This window comes from Staurois parvus, unplaced genomic scaffold (assembly GCF_062004578.1).
Source record: "Staurois parvus isolate SC_StPar_1 unplaced genomic scaffold, SC_StPar_1.0 ptg001227l, whole genome shotgun sequence".
In the NCBI taxonomy this organism is placed as follows: Eukaryota; Metazoa; Chordata; class Amphibia; order Anura; family Ranidae; genus Staurois; species Staurois parvus.
Genome location: NW_028319023.1, coordinates 642,797 through 659,802, shown reverse-complemented (window position 1 = coordinate 659,802; position 17,006 = coordinate 642,797). Strand labels below are relative to the sequence as shown.

At 44.1% G+C, this 17,006-nt stretch overlaps 1 protein-coding gene across 1 annotated transcript in view; it reads right to left on the bottom strand.

Moving 5' to 3' along the window:
* The window catches only part of LOC149438006 (receptor-type tyrosine-protein phosphatase kappa-like), a 122,974-nt gene that overhangs the window by 69,220 nt on the left and 36,748 nt on the right, over positions 1–17,006 (bottom strand). Inside the window, exons 9-13 of the mRNA XM_089660344.1 lie at positions 13,368–13,449; positions 8,924–9,179; positions 3,027–3,074; positions 2,060–2,190; positions 1,263–1,312 (exon numbers count right to left, since the gene is read on the bottom strand). Of these exons, the coding sequence (XP_089516470.1) occupies positions 1,263–1,312; positions 2,060–2,190; positions 3,027–3,074; positions 8,924–9,179; positions 13,368–13,449 (567 nt within the window). The remainder of the gene's footprint in view (positions 1–1,262; positions 1,313–2,059; positions 2,191–3,026; positions 3,075–8,923; positions 9,180–13,367; positions 13,450–17,006) is intronic.

Below are 17,006 nucleotides of genomic sequence, written 5' to 3'. Positions count from 1 at the left end.
GCTCCACTCCCTCTTTCTGTTGGGCTACCCCAAGGCTCCATCCTTGGACCCCTCCTTTTCTCACTCTACATCTCCTCCCTGGGCCATAAAATGCTGTGCAAACTGTAGGCACTATATAAATCCTGTATAATAGCAATAATACTGCCACACTCATCTTTGCTGGGATCCAGTGATGGGTGTCCTTTCCAGGAGGTGTCCACCACCACTTCATCTGGATCACTGGTGCCATGACCAGTAAGGAGTCAGCTCTTCCGTTCACTGTGGCAGCCAACAGGGAGACAGCTCTCCTGATTAGCAATGCTTTAATTGTGAATGGTTTGGCTTTCAAGCAATACATTGCTATGCTTTAGCTGAACCTCCCATATGCAGTACTCATCTGTACCCTCCATACCTGCTTCCAGCGGTAGTACTCACCAGTACTCATCGGTTCTCTCCATGCCTACTTCCATTGGCAGTACTCATCTCTACACTTCATGCCTGCTTCCAGCGGTAGTACTCACCAGTACTCATCGGTTCTCTCCATGCCTACTTCCATTGGCAGTACTCATCTCTACACTTCATGCCTGCTTCCAGCGGTAGTACTCACCAGTACTCATCGGTTCTCTCCATGCCTACTTCCATTGGCAGTACTCATCTCTACACTTCATGCCTGCTTCCAGCGGTAGTATTCACCAGTACTCATCGGTTCTCTCCATGCCTGCTTCCAGTGGTAGTACTCATCTGTACCCTCCACCATACCTGCTTCCAGCAGTAATACTCACCAGTACTCATCTGTTCTCTCCATTCCTGCTTCCAGTGGTAGTACTCATCTGTACCCTCCACCATACCTCCTTCCAGCAGTAATACTCACCAGTACTCATCTGTTCTCTCCATGCCAGCTTTCAGTGGCAGTACTCATCTGTACCTTCATGCCTGCTTCCAGTGGTAGTACTCACCAGTACTCATCTGTACCCTCCATGCCTGCTTCCAGTGGCAGTACTCCCCAGTACTCCTCTGTACCCTCTATGCCTGCTACCAGTGGCAGTACTCACCAGTACTCATTTGCAGCCTCCATATCTGCTTCCAGCAGTAGTACTCATTTGTTCTCTCCATGCCCGCTTCCAATGGCAGGCCTCACCTGTACTCATCTGTACCCTCCAGGCCTGCTTCCAACCTCTCTTCTCATGAAACAGATAGGAAATTAAAGTAGACTTGGGGTGTTTGAACCCCCAGTATCCTCCACCCCAGATATTTTCCAAAAAATATAACGATTTTCAACTTACCCAATCCAGTTTGAGCCTTTAATGGGATATCAGATGAACGTCTTGATTTACTGCTGAGAGAAAAAAGCTATATTTATGGGTCACACCAAGACTACTAGTGATAGAACTGAAGCAGGGGCAGATTGACAACTCATGGGGCCCCCGGGCAATAGGGGATCATGGGGCCCCTGTGTCCTTGCCCAAACTCAAAAAAGCCTATGAAAAAGGTACCAGGGGCATCTCATGGAGCCCCCTACTGACCCCGGGCCCTCGGGCAGTGCCCGAGTTCCAAGTGGTCAGTCCGCCCCTGAACTGAAGCCCTTCCTATGCATATGACTAGTTTAAACACTTGAAGTCAGATAATATTGGCATTTTGAAATCCATAAACACATTTTAAAAAAAACTAAACATGGTGGACACCTCTCTGGCACCCACATCTCTGGAACCCAATTCCAGCTCCTTGTGTCTTCCCCTTTTGGCTGGCCAGTCTTGGGCAGTTGAGTACAGTAGTGGCCCTGTTACTATACTGTGTCTTCTAATATTGCTTTGGCTCTGCTTTTACTTTAGGTGTACCAATGTATTACATGTATTAAAGTTGATGCCTTACACTATTCCAGTATGATTTGAAGGTACATCAGTTTGAAGGTTCCTTTTGTTATCCAATTGATATATCTACCTATGCTTAGAGTTTGGAAGAAGCATGGGTACACTTTATTATGTTACTTCCAAGTCTGCAATCCAAGGATTTGATCCAGAGGAATTTTAATCTAAATGACAATTTAAAATATTTTCCTATATTCTCAGAAACAGACACAAACCATGAAGAGCGTCTCCTCCATAGGATCACCAGGAGAAGAAGGATGAGCAGTAAAATGACAGTGAAAATCGATCCCACAATGATGTGAATGTTGCTGCTCACAGGAACTGTGATGGAAACCAAAAGAGAGAACTATTACTAGATAATACATTCCGGGGTATTAATGTGGACAATGCACTCTAGTATATCAATATGGAATGAGTTCCATGTACACCAATCAATAGTGGTCAATTGAGGTACGTGAGAAAGATGAGATAGATCTCTCTGTTTGTCCTGGTGAAAGAAAGTAAGAGGAAATCCAAAACGTTAGAGTTGTCCCCCCCCAAAAAAGGTGAGAGGAAAACTTCTAATAGGGACTTCTGTTCCAGGTGGGGTTCCCCTCACTTTGGGAGAATTCCTTCAATTTCCCATTGCGCCTGGGACAGAAAGTGAAGGTTATTTCCCCCAATGGTGCACAGACAGAGAAAAAGGGGTTTTAACCCTTCACTGCTCTATCTTAAACTACAAAAATAGCTATACACATGAAGGAGAAGTCTAAACCTTTTTTTGTAGGAGCCTGTAAAGCATTCAGCAGGTTGCGGGTGCAATGCAAGGCTCCTGCAGACTGTCAGAGTATTTGTCTGCTCATACATCACATGGGCAGGCCGTTACAGAAAGAAAGGAGGACTCAATGGACTACAAGAGTGCTCACCAGCGCCCCTGCATTGAGAACTACAAACTGTCAGCCACAAAGGCTATTGGCACTTGCAGTTCATTTATTCACAGAAGCCTGTGCATGAATGATGTGACTGTGCGGGGCTCCGCCTCTTTTTCAAAATGTGACAGCAGGTGTGGGCAGAAGATCCCCGGCCTGCTGTCACAGAGAAGAGGGGGGCAAGGAGAGGCTGCAGGAGTAGGAATATGTTGCATGTTCCCAAAGGTGAACTTAGCCTTTAAAATCATAAAACAGCATATATATACAAACACACCAACTTACTTTGAAGGAACCCTGAAAAAGCACATGATGATTTCTCCACCTTGGAGCAGAAAGAAAATAAATACATTACAACTCATGTGGGGACTTTTAAATAATCAAAGTCTACAGATTCTCATCAGACAACCAGCCAGTCGTACCAATGTGTACAATTCACTCCAGACTCTTCCGTGGCCGATCTAGAAATCCAGTCATACCAATGTGTACAATTCATTCCGGACTCTTCCGTGGCCGATCTGCAAAGCCAGTCGTACCAATGTGTACAATTCATTCCAGACTCTTCCGTGGCCGATCTGCAAAGCCAGTCGTACCAATGTGTACAATTCATTCCACACTCTTCCATGGCTGATCCAATGTGTACAATTCATTCCAGACTCTTCCGTGGCCGATCTGGAAAGCCAGTTCTACCAATGTGTACAATTCATTCCACAGTCTTCCATGGCCGGTCTGGAAAGCCAGCCATACCAATGTGTACAATTCATTCCAGACTCTTCCATGGCCGATCTGGAAAGCCAGCCATACCAATGTGTACAATTCATTCCACACTCTTCCATGGCTGATCTGGAAAGCCAGCCATACCAATGTGTATAATTCATTCCAGGCTCTTCCATGGCTGACCTGGAAAGCCAGTTCTACCAATGTGTACAATTCATTCCACACTCTTCCATGGCTGATCTGGAAAGCCAGTTCTACCAATGTGTACAATTCATTCCAGACTCTTCCATGGCCGATCTGGACAGCCAGTCGTACCAATGTGTACAATTCATTCCACACTCTTCCATGGCTGATCCAATGTGTACAATTCATTCCAGACTCTTCCATGGCCGATCTGGAAAGCCAGTCATACCAATGTGTACAATTCATTCCAGACTCTTCCATGGCCGATCTGGAAAGCCAGCCATACCAATGTGTACAATTCATTCCGGACTCTTCCATGGCTGATCTGGAAAGCCAGTTCTACCAATGTGTACAATTCATTCCACACTCTTCCATGGCTGATCTGGACAAGTGGAGTTACCCTTTAACTGCTTCCTGACCACCCTATAGCAGAAACACTGCTACAGGGTGGCAAAGCAGTGTGCTTACAGTGAAGCACACGGACACAGGACTTAGTAAAACAGCACACAGTTAGCCCTTTGATCGCCCCACATGTTAACCCCTTCCTGCCCAGTGCCATTAGTACAGTGTCAGTGCTTTTTTTTTTAGCGCTGATCACTTTGTTGGTGTCACTGGGAATGTGACACCAAGTCAGTTCCACCCCCCGGTGTCATAAGGTTCACTGCGATAAGTCGCTGATCGCTGCCATTACTAGTAAAAATTTTAAAAAAAATATCCCAGTATCTATACCGCCATTTGTAAACGCTATAACTTTCACGTAAACCAGGGGTGGGCAACTGTGGCCCTCCAGCTGTTGGTGAACTACAAGTCCCATCATGCCTCTGCCTTTGGGAGTCAAGCTTGTAACTGTCAGTTTTGCAGTGCTTCATGGGACTTGTAGTTCCACACAGCTGGAGGGCCACAGTTGCCCACCCCTGACATAAACCAATTAATTTACACGTATTGGGATTTTTTTTAGCGAAGACACGGAGCAGAATACATTTTGGCTGAAATTTATGACGAAATTTGATTTTTTACATTTTTTTTTACAGGACATGTTTAATACAAAAAGTCAAAAATATTGTTTTTTCTCAAAATTGTCAGTATTTTTTTTTTATAGCACAAAAAATAAAAACCGCACAGGTGATCAAATATCATTGAAAGAAAGCTCAATTTGTGGGAAAAAAAGGAATGTAAATTTCATTTGGGTGCAGCATTGCACGACCGCGCAATTGTCAGTTAAAGTAACGCAGCGCCGTATCGCAAAAAATTACCTGGTCAGGAAGGGGGGGGGGATCCTCAGAAGGGCGAGGGGCTAATAGCAAATAGCCAGAAATATTGTTTATTTTCTCAAAATCGTAGTTCTTTTTTTTGCTTATAGCACAAAAAAAAAAATGCACACGCGATTAAATACCACCGAATGAAAGCTTAATTTGTGGGGAAAAAAGGACGTAAATTTAATTTGGGTGCAGTGTTGCACGACCGCGCAATTGTCAGTTAAAGTAACTCAGTGCTGTACTGCAAAAAAAATGGCCTGGTCAGGAAAGGTGGAGAAATCCTCTGGAGGGCGAGGAGTTAAAAAAGGGAAATCAAAACCATTTCAAACCTTTATGAAGTGGCCAGTTAAAGGTCAACTCCAGTCCTTTTTAATGGACGGGGAAGGGCTGGACTTGTTAAATGTTTTGTCTCCACAAAGGAGATATTTATCCTCTCATATCTCTATCTGGACCTGCCGCATGGACCGCAAATGAAGTGAAATCTCCCTCATGGGGACCCTTTAATAGTCGATTTGTAGAAAAAAAAATGTTTGCGACCACCAATGACCATGAAAGGACTGATTGTAGCCGTATTAGTGCACTTGCCACACAAACAATTGAATATTGTCTGTGATACTTTTTTTTGCACTAAAATACAATTTCAGGACAAGCTTTCGTGGTGTGTCCCCTTCTTCAAGGTCCAAACCTTGCACTGCTTGGACCATGAAGAAGGGGGCGTACCCCAAAGGCTTGTCCTGAAATTGTATGTTAGTGCAAATAAAAAAAGGATCACAGACAGTACTACATTGTTTCTGCATGAAAGGACTGAACACAAATAACTTTGTTCCATATAATATATACCTCACAAATGTGTTACCACCAAATGCACAAGGTAAATGTAAAATAAATGTCTATAAATCAAACAGTCCCCACACCATGTGGAATGAATACGAAGCTTGCCGTGGTCTCCTCTGTGAGATCTCAGACAGTACCGATCGCCATTACTGTGACAGGAGTCACTTTGGGTGGGGGGGCTCATGGAACATAGCTCACTTTGGAGAGGTGGGGAGACCCCTGTCTCAGCTCCCCATATCCCTCTTTTGTGTAAGTCACCCTGTGCCTGTTAGGGGTACAGGGTGATCTGTCCTCAGATTGTGTGGGCTTTGTCTCAGACTGTGTAGACATGTCTAGGAGATAGGTGGGGTGGGGGTTGTGGATTGTGTAATGTTATGTGGTTGCCTCGCATTGTTCTATTGTGTGTCTGGCTTGGGAGCAAACTATTATGGGATGTATGTGTTTGTGTATTAGCTTAGCGGGGGGGGGGGGTCTCCAGCAGCCCTCCCTCCTGACGGGACTGTCTGCTGGTGTGAAGTTTGAATACCTGTGCGTCTCTTGTTACTAAATGTAGATTGCCCCACCCTGTGTCATTATGCAGGGAGGGGGGACTGTCCATTGAGTGTATATATCTTTTATCTGTGTTCCTGGTTTACTTCAAGACTGGTGTCGTCTGGATCTTGGGGTAGCAATAGCCAGATTCACTGGTCTCATGTTCCAGAGCCTGAGAAGCAGCTTCTTGATGGAGATACCCAGTTGTGGGTGTCTGGGGGTCCGTTACAATCCCCACAGCATCCACACCGCACTCACCAAAAGATGATGACCTCTGTATTACTAAAGGTCAACCCACATGGAAGAAAAATATATTTTAAAAATATTTTTAAAATATTCTTCCCAAAAATATTGACAGATATTTGAAATACCACAATTTTGGCCATATTCAATGTATTTCAACATATACTGTATATATATTATTGAAATGCGTTTTTATTACAAAATATATGAAAAATATTTTTTAAAATACATTTTTAAGTATACTGTATGTCTTTAAAAATACAAATCTACATTTTTGGAATGCATTTACAAATATATGTGTGACGGAGATCAGAAATGTTGTTTTGTTTTTGTGTTGTTTGTTGAGCTCGATGGGGGTATCCAGCAGGCAGCGTGTCTGTTTAGTTAAATCTCAGAGTTCCTATTCCCCGCAGGGGGTGGGAGATGAAGTTGATCTCAATGGTGATCCCAGGCAGCATGGTTTCCTGTGGCTGTGAAAAGCCAGACGTGTTGGCACCGGGGGCTTGAGGCTTGGGGGAAATGGAAAGGACCTATGTGGGGAGAGGGACTCTTAGAATGTGCAGAGCTTGAGTCAGGATAGACAGAGCAGCTCATTGCTGCAGGCTTAACTAGGAGATGCATTGAACTGTGTCTTGCTTTGTGCACTGATGGGACTTGTGGTTCTATATTGCCTGCGTGGTCTTGAAGCTGCGGCCAAGACACACAGCCCTCTGAATGCCCCTGCGGAGTTGGTGCCTATCTGTCTAGACTTCCTCTGCTGGGGCCACTGCTGGCTGGTGAGTCCCTGAATTGCTACCCTGTGCTCTGCCCGTGTGCTGTGTGCCACCCCCTGTGCTGAGGATCCAGCCTGGACTTAATTCTTGGCTGCCAAGTTCTGCCACCCTGTTGGGTGCTATTCAGATTTAATTCATTACCTGCCATAGACTGCTACCTGTTGTGTGCCATTCGGACTTAACCCTTTGCTGCCCTTGAGCCTGGTGGACTTAACCCTTTGCTGCCAGTGAGCCTGCTGCCCGGAGCTCTCCCCTGGTGGACGTAACCCTTTGCTGCCTGGAGCTGCCTATGTGGATTGGCCATGAGTTGCCTGTGTGGACTGTAACCCTCCATGTCCGGCTCCCTGCATCCAGTAAGTGGGCTAACCCCATGTTGCCCAAAAGACTGAGCCCAATTCTTCCCATGAACCTCAATTCCCACGGAACCTCCAGCCCTCTGTCCTGTTGAACCTGGAGGAGTATTGGCCCCCTGTTGTCCCATATTGCCTTCCAGAGAACTTTACTGTGTTGCTGAGTCTGGTGTTGATCTGTGGACACTGGATCTATTGTCTGTACCCCAAAAAACTCCAATAAATGCCCGCACGTCAGGTTCCATGCAATCTGTCTCCTTGTGCTCTCTCTCTTCACTCCTAGTACGTGACAAAATGTAAAAATGACTTTTTTATATGTTAAAAAAAATAAGAATATATTTAAAAATATATATATATTTTTTTAAATATTTTCATACATTTTGTAATATATAAAAAAACGCATTTCAACGTGCAGTATATATTTATATATGTATTGAAATATATTGAATACGGCCAAAATTGTAGCATTTCAAATATATATCAATATATTTGGGAAGAATATTTTAAAAATATATTTCGAATATATTTTTCTCATGTGGGCATCCTTAAAGATTCCCATATAAATTGGATTTGAGGTTCTTTTAAATGTGATAGGTTAGTAGCTGACAAAGCATCACTTTGTTTAATATTGGTATAAAGTGGCTCAACGTCTACTGTCACCAAATAAATATGGTCCCCAACAGGGACATCCTTTAAAATAATAATCGATAAAGGGGAAGAAAGTTGTGAGGAACTTGGTTCCTCTGACTTCCTGTGGTCACAAGGAGGCAGCTGTCTGAATGGACGCCGGCATGCCATGTGACTTCAGTGGCCGTCTTGGGTCAGGCAGAGACTATTTAAGGCTCCTGGGTTTGCAATTAAGCAAGTGGTTAGTATATGGACAGGATACGCGTCTGGTAGGGACAGTGCTTAGTGGTAGGGAAGGTTTTGGAGGAGAGTGGACAGTGTAAAGTCTATGTCTACCTCATTTCACGAAGCCTCCCCTTTGGGTGTGAAATGGCCAGGTCGCATTCCACTCCTCGTTGCAGACACTGTCGGCATCTTTCAAGTCTCCAGACCGATGTCTCGGTTCAGGACAGTTGTGCCTTTGTACTGCACCCTTCTCACAAGCCCTCACTGAAACATAACTCTCTAGGAACCATAACACATCAAATATGTTAATTAAATGACTTGTCCTTAGATTCCTTTTCATGAATCTGCAATTATTTCCATAATCTCCAAAAAACAGCGACTCTCAGCCCTCATTCATGGCACTCACACAACAGGAAGACATCAGTATAGACATACGTGTTTCCAGCGGCTGGTGACCCGAATGTAGACGGTGTATTTGTGGTTGGGGATAAGAGGAGCATTGTGGAACCCATTATAATGGTGGTTATCCCCCAAGGTGAAGGTTCTGGGTCCGGTGAGGTCCTCTGCAGGAAGGACAGCTGCAGTATAACGGATCGAAGTCCAGCTGGAGTTGTATGGGGTGTTTTTGAAATTCAGACACTCCTTTGTTGAATTGCCTTCCTGACCACCAAAGACAATGATCTCATAAGATCTGGAGGAGGAAAATACCAGAATAATCTCAGCTATGCAATATAATGTGTGTCCTTATCTCTGCTGTCCTTAAAACACAGGTCCAGTCAAATTTAAAAAATAAAAGTCAGCAGCTACAGTACAAAAACTGTAGCTGCTGACTTTTAAAAAAAACAGACACTCACCTGTCCCTGGATCCTGTGGAGTCATCGCTGCAGCCGGGTTTACTGGCCGTCCTCTCTCCCCAGTGCCGGAATCTTCAGTGTGGGTACCCGGCTGTGACAGCTTGTGGCCTCAAAGTTGGGTGTCCACTGTGCATGCACGAGTAGTGCTGTACTTTTTGAATGGTCACGTAGTCTTCTGGGACCTGTCATGTGTCCCAGAAGACCACGGAGGGGGGGGGGACAGCTTCCTCTTCCGATCGCCTTGGTGATCACAGTGGAAGTGGGAGCGGGTACCTGTCAAATTCAGGTACCCCCCTCCCCCAAAGATGCCAATGAGGAGAGGGGGATGAAGACTTAAAGTGAAACTTCTCCTTCTAGGTGGGGCTCCGCTTTAATACATATCATTTCCCAGCTTTGATTATTATATCAACACAAATGAAGAAATTCTGATGAACTGTAAATCCGTCATATTCATGAAATTTTTTCAAAACACTGAAGAATCTTAGGGACAGACATGTAAATAGATAGATGCTCCCTTGTTGGTTCAAATCGGAGGTGTTGTTAGGATCCTAAAGACCCAGGGCTTCCATATGCACCTTAAGTAGAACTGTACCCATAACAACTTGATAAAAAATTATGTTCAATAGCAAGGACCATACATTCCACATTAATATTGATGCTACCAAAATGAATGTGTGCCGTAAATTGCCTCCAGCATTGCTACTGTTTCTTCTTGCTGGAGGAGGCAATTTTTCTGAAGCTTCAGAGCCCCTGAGCAGCAGTAAATCTTTAGGCTGTCAGAGGATCGGCTTCTACAAATTCAGCACAATGCCAAAAAATAGAGAGCAACCGAGCATGTGCAGAGCAGGTGGGACAGTTTATTACTGGATTTAAAACAGTATGTGCATTTATTTGTAATGATTTATATAGCTATACCTGCAAAAGGGGGCCAGCCTGACGTGCTGTAGCGGGATGTAATTTACTGACTAAAATTCCACTTTAATGTGAAAGTTGAGGGCTGTATATAATAACATAACGGAGAACAGATGAGAAGGTTCTCCTCCACCTTTCTCTTTGCTGTCCTCCTTCTCTTTGACCTCTCCCTTGGAATGTACTTTTTACAGACAATAGACTTAATCAAGAATAGCAGGAGAATCCAAAGGACACAAAAGTACCCAGCATTTCCACTGCTTCCACCAATCCACCATTTGCAACTGTAAGGTCCTCTTTAGACTTGCCCTGTGAGTCGCAGTACATGCGCATGCACATCAATGTGTGTGATTTCTCACTTTAACATGCATTACATTAAGGAAGCCCATTTTTTAATGGGCTTCCAACACAGCAAAATGTACAATTCTTCAAATTTGTGAGTCTTTAGTGCCTTCCCCTAGAAGGGCCTTGGGCTAGCAAGGGGTACTCCCTTCTACCTTGTCCTAGGTTATGTTATACCTACACTCTCTAGCGGAAGTAGTGCAGGTCCAGCTTTAAGATGCAATTTCAAGTCTTTACTATAAACATGGGTTAGGATGGGAGAAGATAGAATATCCAACAGAGTCAAAAAGGGCTCCAACAGCTAGCAGTCAGTGGGTGGGCTTAAGCATTCAAGAGGCTCTTCTTCCCAGAGCAATGCAGCCGCAAAACAGAAGGTTCAAGTGTGTCTCTGTTTTAGATTCTCCCATAGCACGGGTTAGGCCTCCATTACTTTGCACTCACCCTACATAGTGGGACAATACCCTCAAGGCACTTGTTCCAACCCTGGGGGCCTATCACAAGGCAATCAGCCTACTCTCTAGAAACATCTCTTCCCTAAGAGAGGGCAGAGGAAAAGACTGACTCTTCCTCTCTCCAAAGGGAGAACTGAAGGAAGAACCTTGTAGAACAGAGCTCACTTGATTGGCAGATACTGATCCAACCCACTCTAGACAAACTCACCAGTGGTCAACCAGTTTACAAGACAGACTGAACTGCCTGCACCACTCCTCTGCACAAGACTCTGGAGCTCCCACATTGACTGGCTAGCAATATGAAAGTCCTTGTCTAGATGGTATCAGAAAAATGTGTGTGCACACTATTTTATGCAAGAAAGATAATTTCCATGGACATTCTTATTCACAAGGTCATGGCACACGGATGTATGCATGCACAGGTGCACTGGCATGCCCACCTAATTCCAGTCTTGGCCAATTTAAGGAAAAGAGCTGAGTTAGTAAATTGCTGGATGGTCTTCAGCTGTTACCTGCAGCTTGAACTCCAAACCTGTTCCTAAAATCTGCTTCTCAATTGTTGATGCCCTTGCATGTCCTTGAACTTATCCCTACTCTGCTGTTGACCTGTGCAAGTTCCTGACCATGGTTTGTCTCTGCTAAATCCTGGTTTTACCTCGGCAAGTTCCTAACCTCAACTTGTCTCTGCTGATTCCCGGTTTAATCTTGGCAAGTTTCTGGTCACAGCTTGTATCTACCGATTCCTGATTTGACTTTGGCTAGTTTCTGACAACAGCTTGTCTCTGCTGATTCCTGGTTTGACTCTGGCTAGATCTTGACCATGGCTCTTCTCTTCTGGTTTCTGGTGTAACCATGGCTTACCTTCTGAGCAAGACTTTGCCTACTAATTTGCTGCTGTCTGTCTTCTTGGCTACCAACCACCACTTGTGCAGATCTTGCTTTCAGCCTGCTGTGTATTCTAGTGCTCTAACCAGATGAATTCTGGTCTGTCTGCTCCGAGGGACCCCGCTTTCAGTCTGCGTAAGCCCTCAGTCAAGCCTGCCTTCAGAAGGAAGTTTCTGTGGATTGAGCTTCTGGCACCCATACCACACTGTGCTATCCTGCTCCCTGTGCTACAATTCAGTGGTGTCTGGTCTACAGGTATAAAGGAAGCCCTCCTGTTGTCTCTGCCTACAACCAGGTACGGGATAGTAACAAAGCATGGAATCCCAGCAGAGGCCTTGGAGAACATCAAAACAAGTAAGTGCTAGGAAACATCTCTAAATTATCCTCTTACTTAAACCGATCATGTCACTGATGATCAACTTGGGAATAGATGCAACAATGCATCCCCGCTCACATTTTATTTACACAAAACAGTAACTAGATAGAAAGTCTTATTTATTTTATATTAGCAGTGCCTCCAAATGTAGCAATGACTCTGGTGGGGGACACAGTGGTAATGTGAGATGACCCTCAACTCATGGCCATTGCATCTTCTCACACAAAAGAGGTTATGTACTTATGTTCTGTCAAATACCTCCAGCAGTCGAGGAGCAGCAAAGCAACAGTTTCAATACATGGTCCTCCAGAAAGGTATGTGTCGCAGTCAGGGGTCAGGCTCAGAGACCAGTAGCTATAGCAGCAAAGAGGCTCCCATCAACCAGCAGGATAGGTTTACAAGCAGGTCACCCTGAGAGATAACGTGGGCTCACCTGAGGTGCGGAGTCTAAGCACTAACCGGTATTTGCCGGAGCTCCTGATGGTGGAGATGCATTTTGCTGCATGTTAGTACCAGGTTGCCATCCTCAGGAGAGCCCCACAAAGGGGGAGGAAGCCAGGGTCCAGTAGTATATATAGCAGGTAGGAATCAAACAAGCAAAGTCCGTAAACAAGCCAAAGGTCAATAACAAGTTGTACAGTCTGGGATCAGGCAGAAGCATAGTTGAGGAACAAGCCAAAGGTCGGTAACGAGTGGTAACAAAGTTATGGACGGCAGCAGGAAAGACAAGAGCAAGATATTGGCTGGAGAGAGCACAATAATCCGGCAAAGAGGAAGTGCAGAGGCATGGCTTACATAAGGAAGTTCAGGGGAGGAGCAAGAGATTCAAGGTTCATAACAAACAAGGTCAAGGAAGGATCATTCAAGGAATTGTTCAGGGAGCTATCCAGTATTTCAGGTGGTTCAGCAAGGAGAGACATTGTCAGACACAGCAGAGGTCCTAGGTTTGAACCCGGGCCCTAACACTAAGTATAGATCAATTTCTTTTGCAGGCTGGGCTTATTTGGCTTTTGATCCTGTAGTTACAGGAACACATCAATCATTTGTAAGAAGTTCCTCACCTGATTGGCCCATTCAGACTGAGAACTGGTTGGAGTTGTAAAGTGGCATCACTTATTGTCTTCTCCATGTGAAGAGGAGGATCTGGAAAGGAAGATTCATTAATGAGGAAACAGAACTGATCTGCTGTGTGCTGGTTAAGGCTGTCCGACCAGAGGTGATATGGAATTTGCACCCTCATTCCCGGGGATGTCTGGAGCTGTGAAGGTGAGTGACTTTCTCTTTGTTTCCGGGGGGGGGGGGGTGTTGGTGGGAGGCTCTCTTAAGGTGTGTCAGGCTATCTCCCTTTGGCGGGCGTCTGATTTTTGTTTTGCTTAGAGCAGCAAAAAACCTAAAGACACCCCTGATATAGACATGATATTAGTTAGGATGAGCTAATTTACCAGCAGCAACCCCAAGGAGTGGGTCAAGAAAACTGAATCATACTGGCTGGAATATAAAGAAAAAAAAGAGTACAGCGGAGCCTCTTGAGCTGGTCAGTCCTCCGGAGGTGCACCTCCTATGGCACATGTGGCTTTGCTTTCTTCTTGTTTTGTGTGTAACCCCAGAGGGTTCCTTATGGGCCAATACTGTGGATTTTTAATTGATTCCACTATCCAGTTTAATTTTTAAGTGTGGTTTTCACCATTTCAAAAGCCACGTTACTGTCCAGTCTTGCAAGTTTGAACCTTCTTTATATCCTGCCCAGTATGATTAAGTTTTGATTATTGAGTTGAATGCAGAGGTTTGGCCACCCCTTCTGGACCTACCTCCTGGGGTTGCTGCTGGTGGACACAACAGAAAATAGAATTAGTTTTTTCGGTCTTTTTTATATAACAAAAAAATAAAAAAATCCAGTGGTGATAAATTACCACCAAAAGAAAGCTCTGTTTGTATGGAAAAAATTGTATAAATGTCATTTGTGTAAAGTGTTGCATGACCGAGCATTTATCAGCTAAAGTATCACAGTGCTGAACAGCAAAAAAAATCCCTGATCATGAAGGGGGTAAAACCTTCCGGAGGTCAAGTGGTGAAATGTAATTAGTATGATGATGATAAGGAGGAGGGAGGAACCAGGGAAGGCAAAACATAAGCAGATTCATTTCCAGTTTCAACAATAGAGAAGTCCATACCCAATACCCCAACTCCAGTCTGGTAGTGGATATTTCAGGTGTTCTGAAATCTATAAAGCCTCTTCTCCAGCTCTTCTCCAGACACATTGGGGGAGATTTACTAAAACTGGAGCACACGGAATCGGGTGCAACTCTGCATGGCAGCCAATCAGCTTCTAGCTTCAGCTTGTTCAAATAAACTTTGATAATAAAACCTGGAAGCCGACTGTCTTCTATGCAGAGCGGCACCAGATTTGGAACCCTTTAGTTTAAGTAAATAACCCTCACTGTCTACACTCCCATTGACCCATAAAGAATGGTCTCTAGAGATGAGCGAATTATTCAAAAATTCGATTCGGCTGATTCGCCGAATTTGAGGAAGAAATTCGATTCGATGCAAATTTATTCGCTGCAAATTTAACTTATAAAAAGGGTTTCTAGGCTTCAGAGAGCCTTTATATTAGTGCAGAACACTGTACCTTTAATTTAAATGCCCTTGGAGATGAGGAAGGAGAAGGAGAAGGAGAAGGAGAAGGATGAGAAGAAGGAGAAGGATGAGAAGAAGGAGAAGGATGAGAAGGAGAAGGATGAGAAGAAGGATGAGAAGAAGGAGAAGGAGAAGGAGAAGGAGAAGGAGAAGGATGAGAAGAAGGAGAAGGATGAGAAGAAGAAGGATGAGAAGAAGGAGAAGGAGAAGGATGAGAAGAAGGAGAAGGAGGAGAAGGATGAGAAGGAGGAGAAGGATGAGAAGAAGGAGAAGGATGAGAAGAAGGATGAGAAGAAGGAGAAGGATGAGAAGAAGGATGAGAAGATGGAGAAGGATGAGAAGAAGGATGAGAAGAAGGAGAAGGATGAGAAGAAGAAGAAGAAGGATGAGAAGAAGAAGAAGGATGAGAAGAAGGAGAAGGATGAGAAGAAGAAGAAGGATGAGAAGAAGGAGAAGGATGAGAAGAAGGAGAAGGATGAGAAGAAGGAGAAGGATGAGAAGAAGGAGAAGGAGAAGGATGAGAAGAAGGAGAAGGAGAAGGATGAGAAGAAGGAGAAGGAGAAGGATGAGAAGAAGGAGAAGGAGAAGGATGAGAAGAAGGAGAAGGATGAGAAGAAGGAGAAGGATGAGAAGAAGAAGGAGAAGGATGAGAAGAAGGAGAAGGATGAGAAGAAGGAGAAGGATGAGAAGAAGGATGAGAAGGATGAGAAGAAGGATGAGAAGGATGAGAAGAAGGATGAGAAGAAGAAGAAGGATGAGAAGAAGAAGAAGGATGAGAAGAAGAAGAAGGATGAGAAGAAGGAGAAGGATGAGAAGAAGAAGAGGATGAGGATGAAGAAGAAGAAGAAGAAGAAGAAGTAGGATGAAAATAAGAAGAATTCCAAGCCGGCAAAAAGTGTATCTGCAGAGCTCCGCTAAGTGTATCTGCAGAGCTCAGCGGTTGAAACATTGTATCTATTTGTTTCCATTTATGGAAACAAATAGATACAATGTTTCAACCGCTGTAAATGTGAATGTCACAGAACTGTCAGAAATAGAGGAGCTCTGCAGATACACTTAGCGGAGCTCTGCAGATACACTTTTTGCCGGCTTGGAATTCTTCTTATTTTCATCCTACTTCTTCTTCTTCTTCTTCTTCTTAATCCTCATCCTCAGAAGAAGAAGAAGAGGATGAGGAAGAAGAAGAAGAAGAAGTAGGATGAAAATAAGAAGAATTCCAAGCCGGCAAAAAGTGTATCTGCAGAGCTCCGCTAAGTGTATCTGCAGAGCTCCTCTATTTCTGACAGTTCTGTGACATTCACATTTACAGCGGTTGAAACATTGTATCTATTTGTTTCCATAAATGGAAACAAATAGATACAATGTTTCAACCGCTGAGCTCTGCAGATACACTTAGCGGAGCTCTGCAGATACACTTTTTGCCGGCTTGGAATTCTTCTTATTTTCATCCTACTTCTTCTTCCTCTTCTTCTTCTTCATCCTCATCCTCAGAAGAAGAAGAAGAAGAAGAAGAAAATAAGAAGAATTCCAAGCCGGCAAAAAGTGTATCTGCAGAGCTCCGCTAAGTGTATCTGCAGAGCTCCTCTATTTCTGACAGTTCTGTGACATTCACATTTACAGCGGTTGAAACATTGTATCTATTTGTTTCCATAAATGGAAACAAATAGATACAATGTTTCAACCGCTGAGCTCTGCAGATACACTTAGCGGAGCTCTGCAGATACACTTTTTGCCGGCTTGGAATTCTTCTTATTTTCATCCTACTTCTTCTTCTTCTTCTTCTTCTTCTTCATCCTCATCCTCATCCTCAGAAGAAGAAGAAGAAAATAAGAAGAATTCCAAGCCGGCCAAAAAGTGTATCTGCAGAGCTCCTCTATTTCTGACAGTTCTGTGACATTCACATTTACAGCGGTTGAAACATTGTATCTATTTGTTTCCATAAATGGAAACAAATAGATACAATGTTTCAACCGCTGAGCTCTGCAGATACACTTAGCGGAGCTCTGCAGATACACTTTTTCCCGGCTTGGAATTCTTCTTATTTTCATCCTACTTCTTCTTCT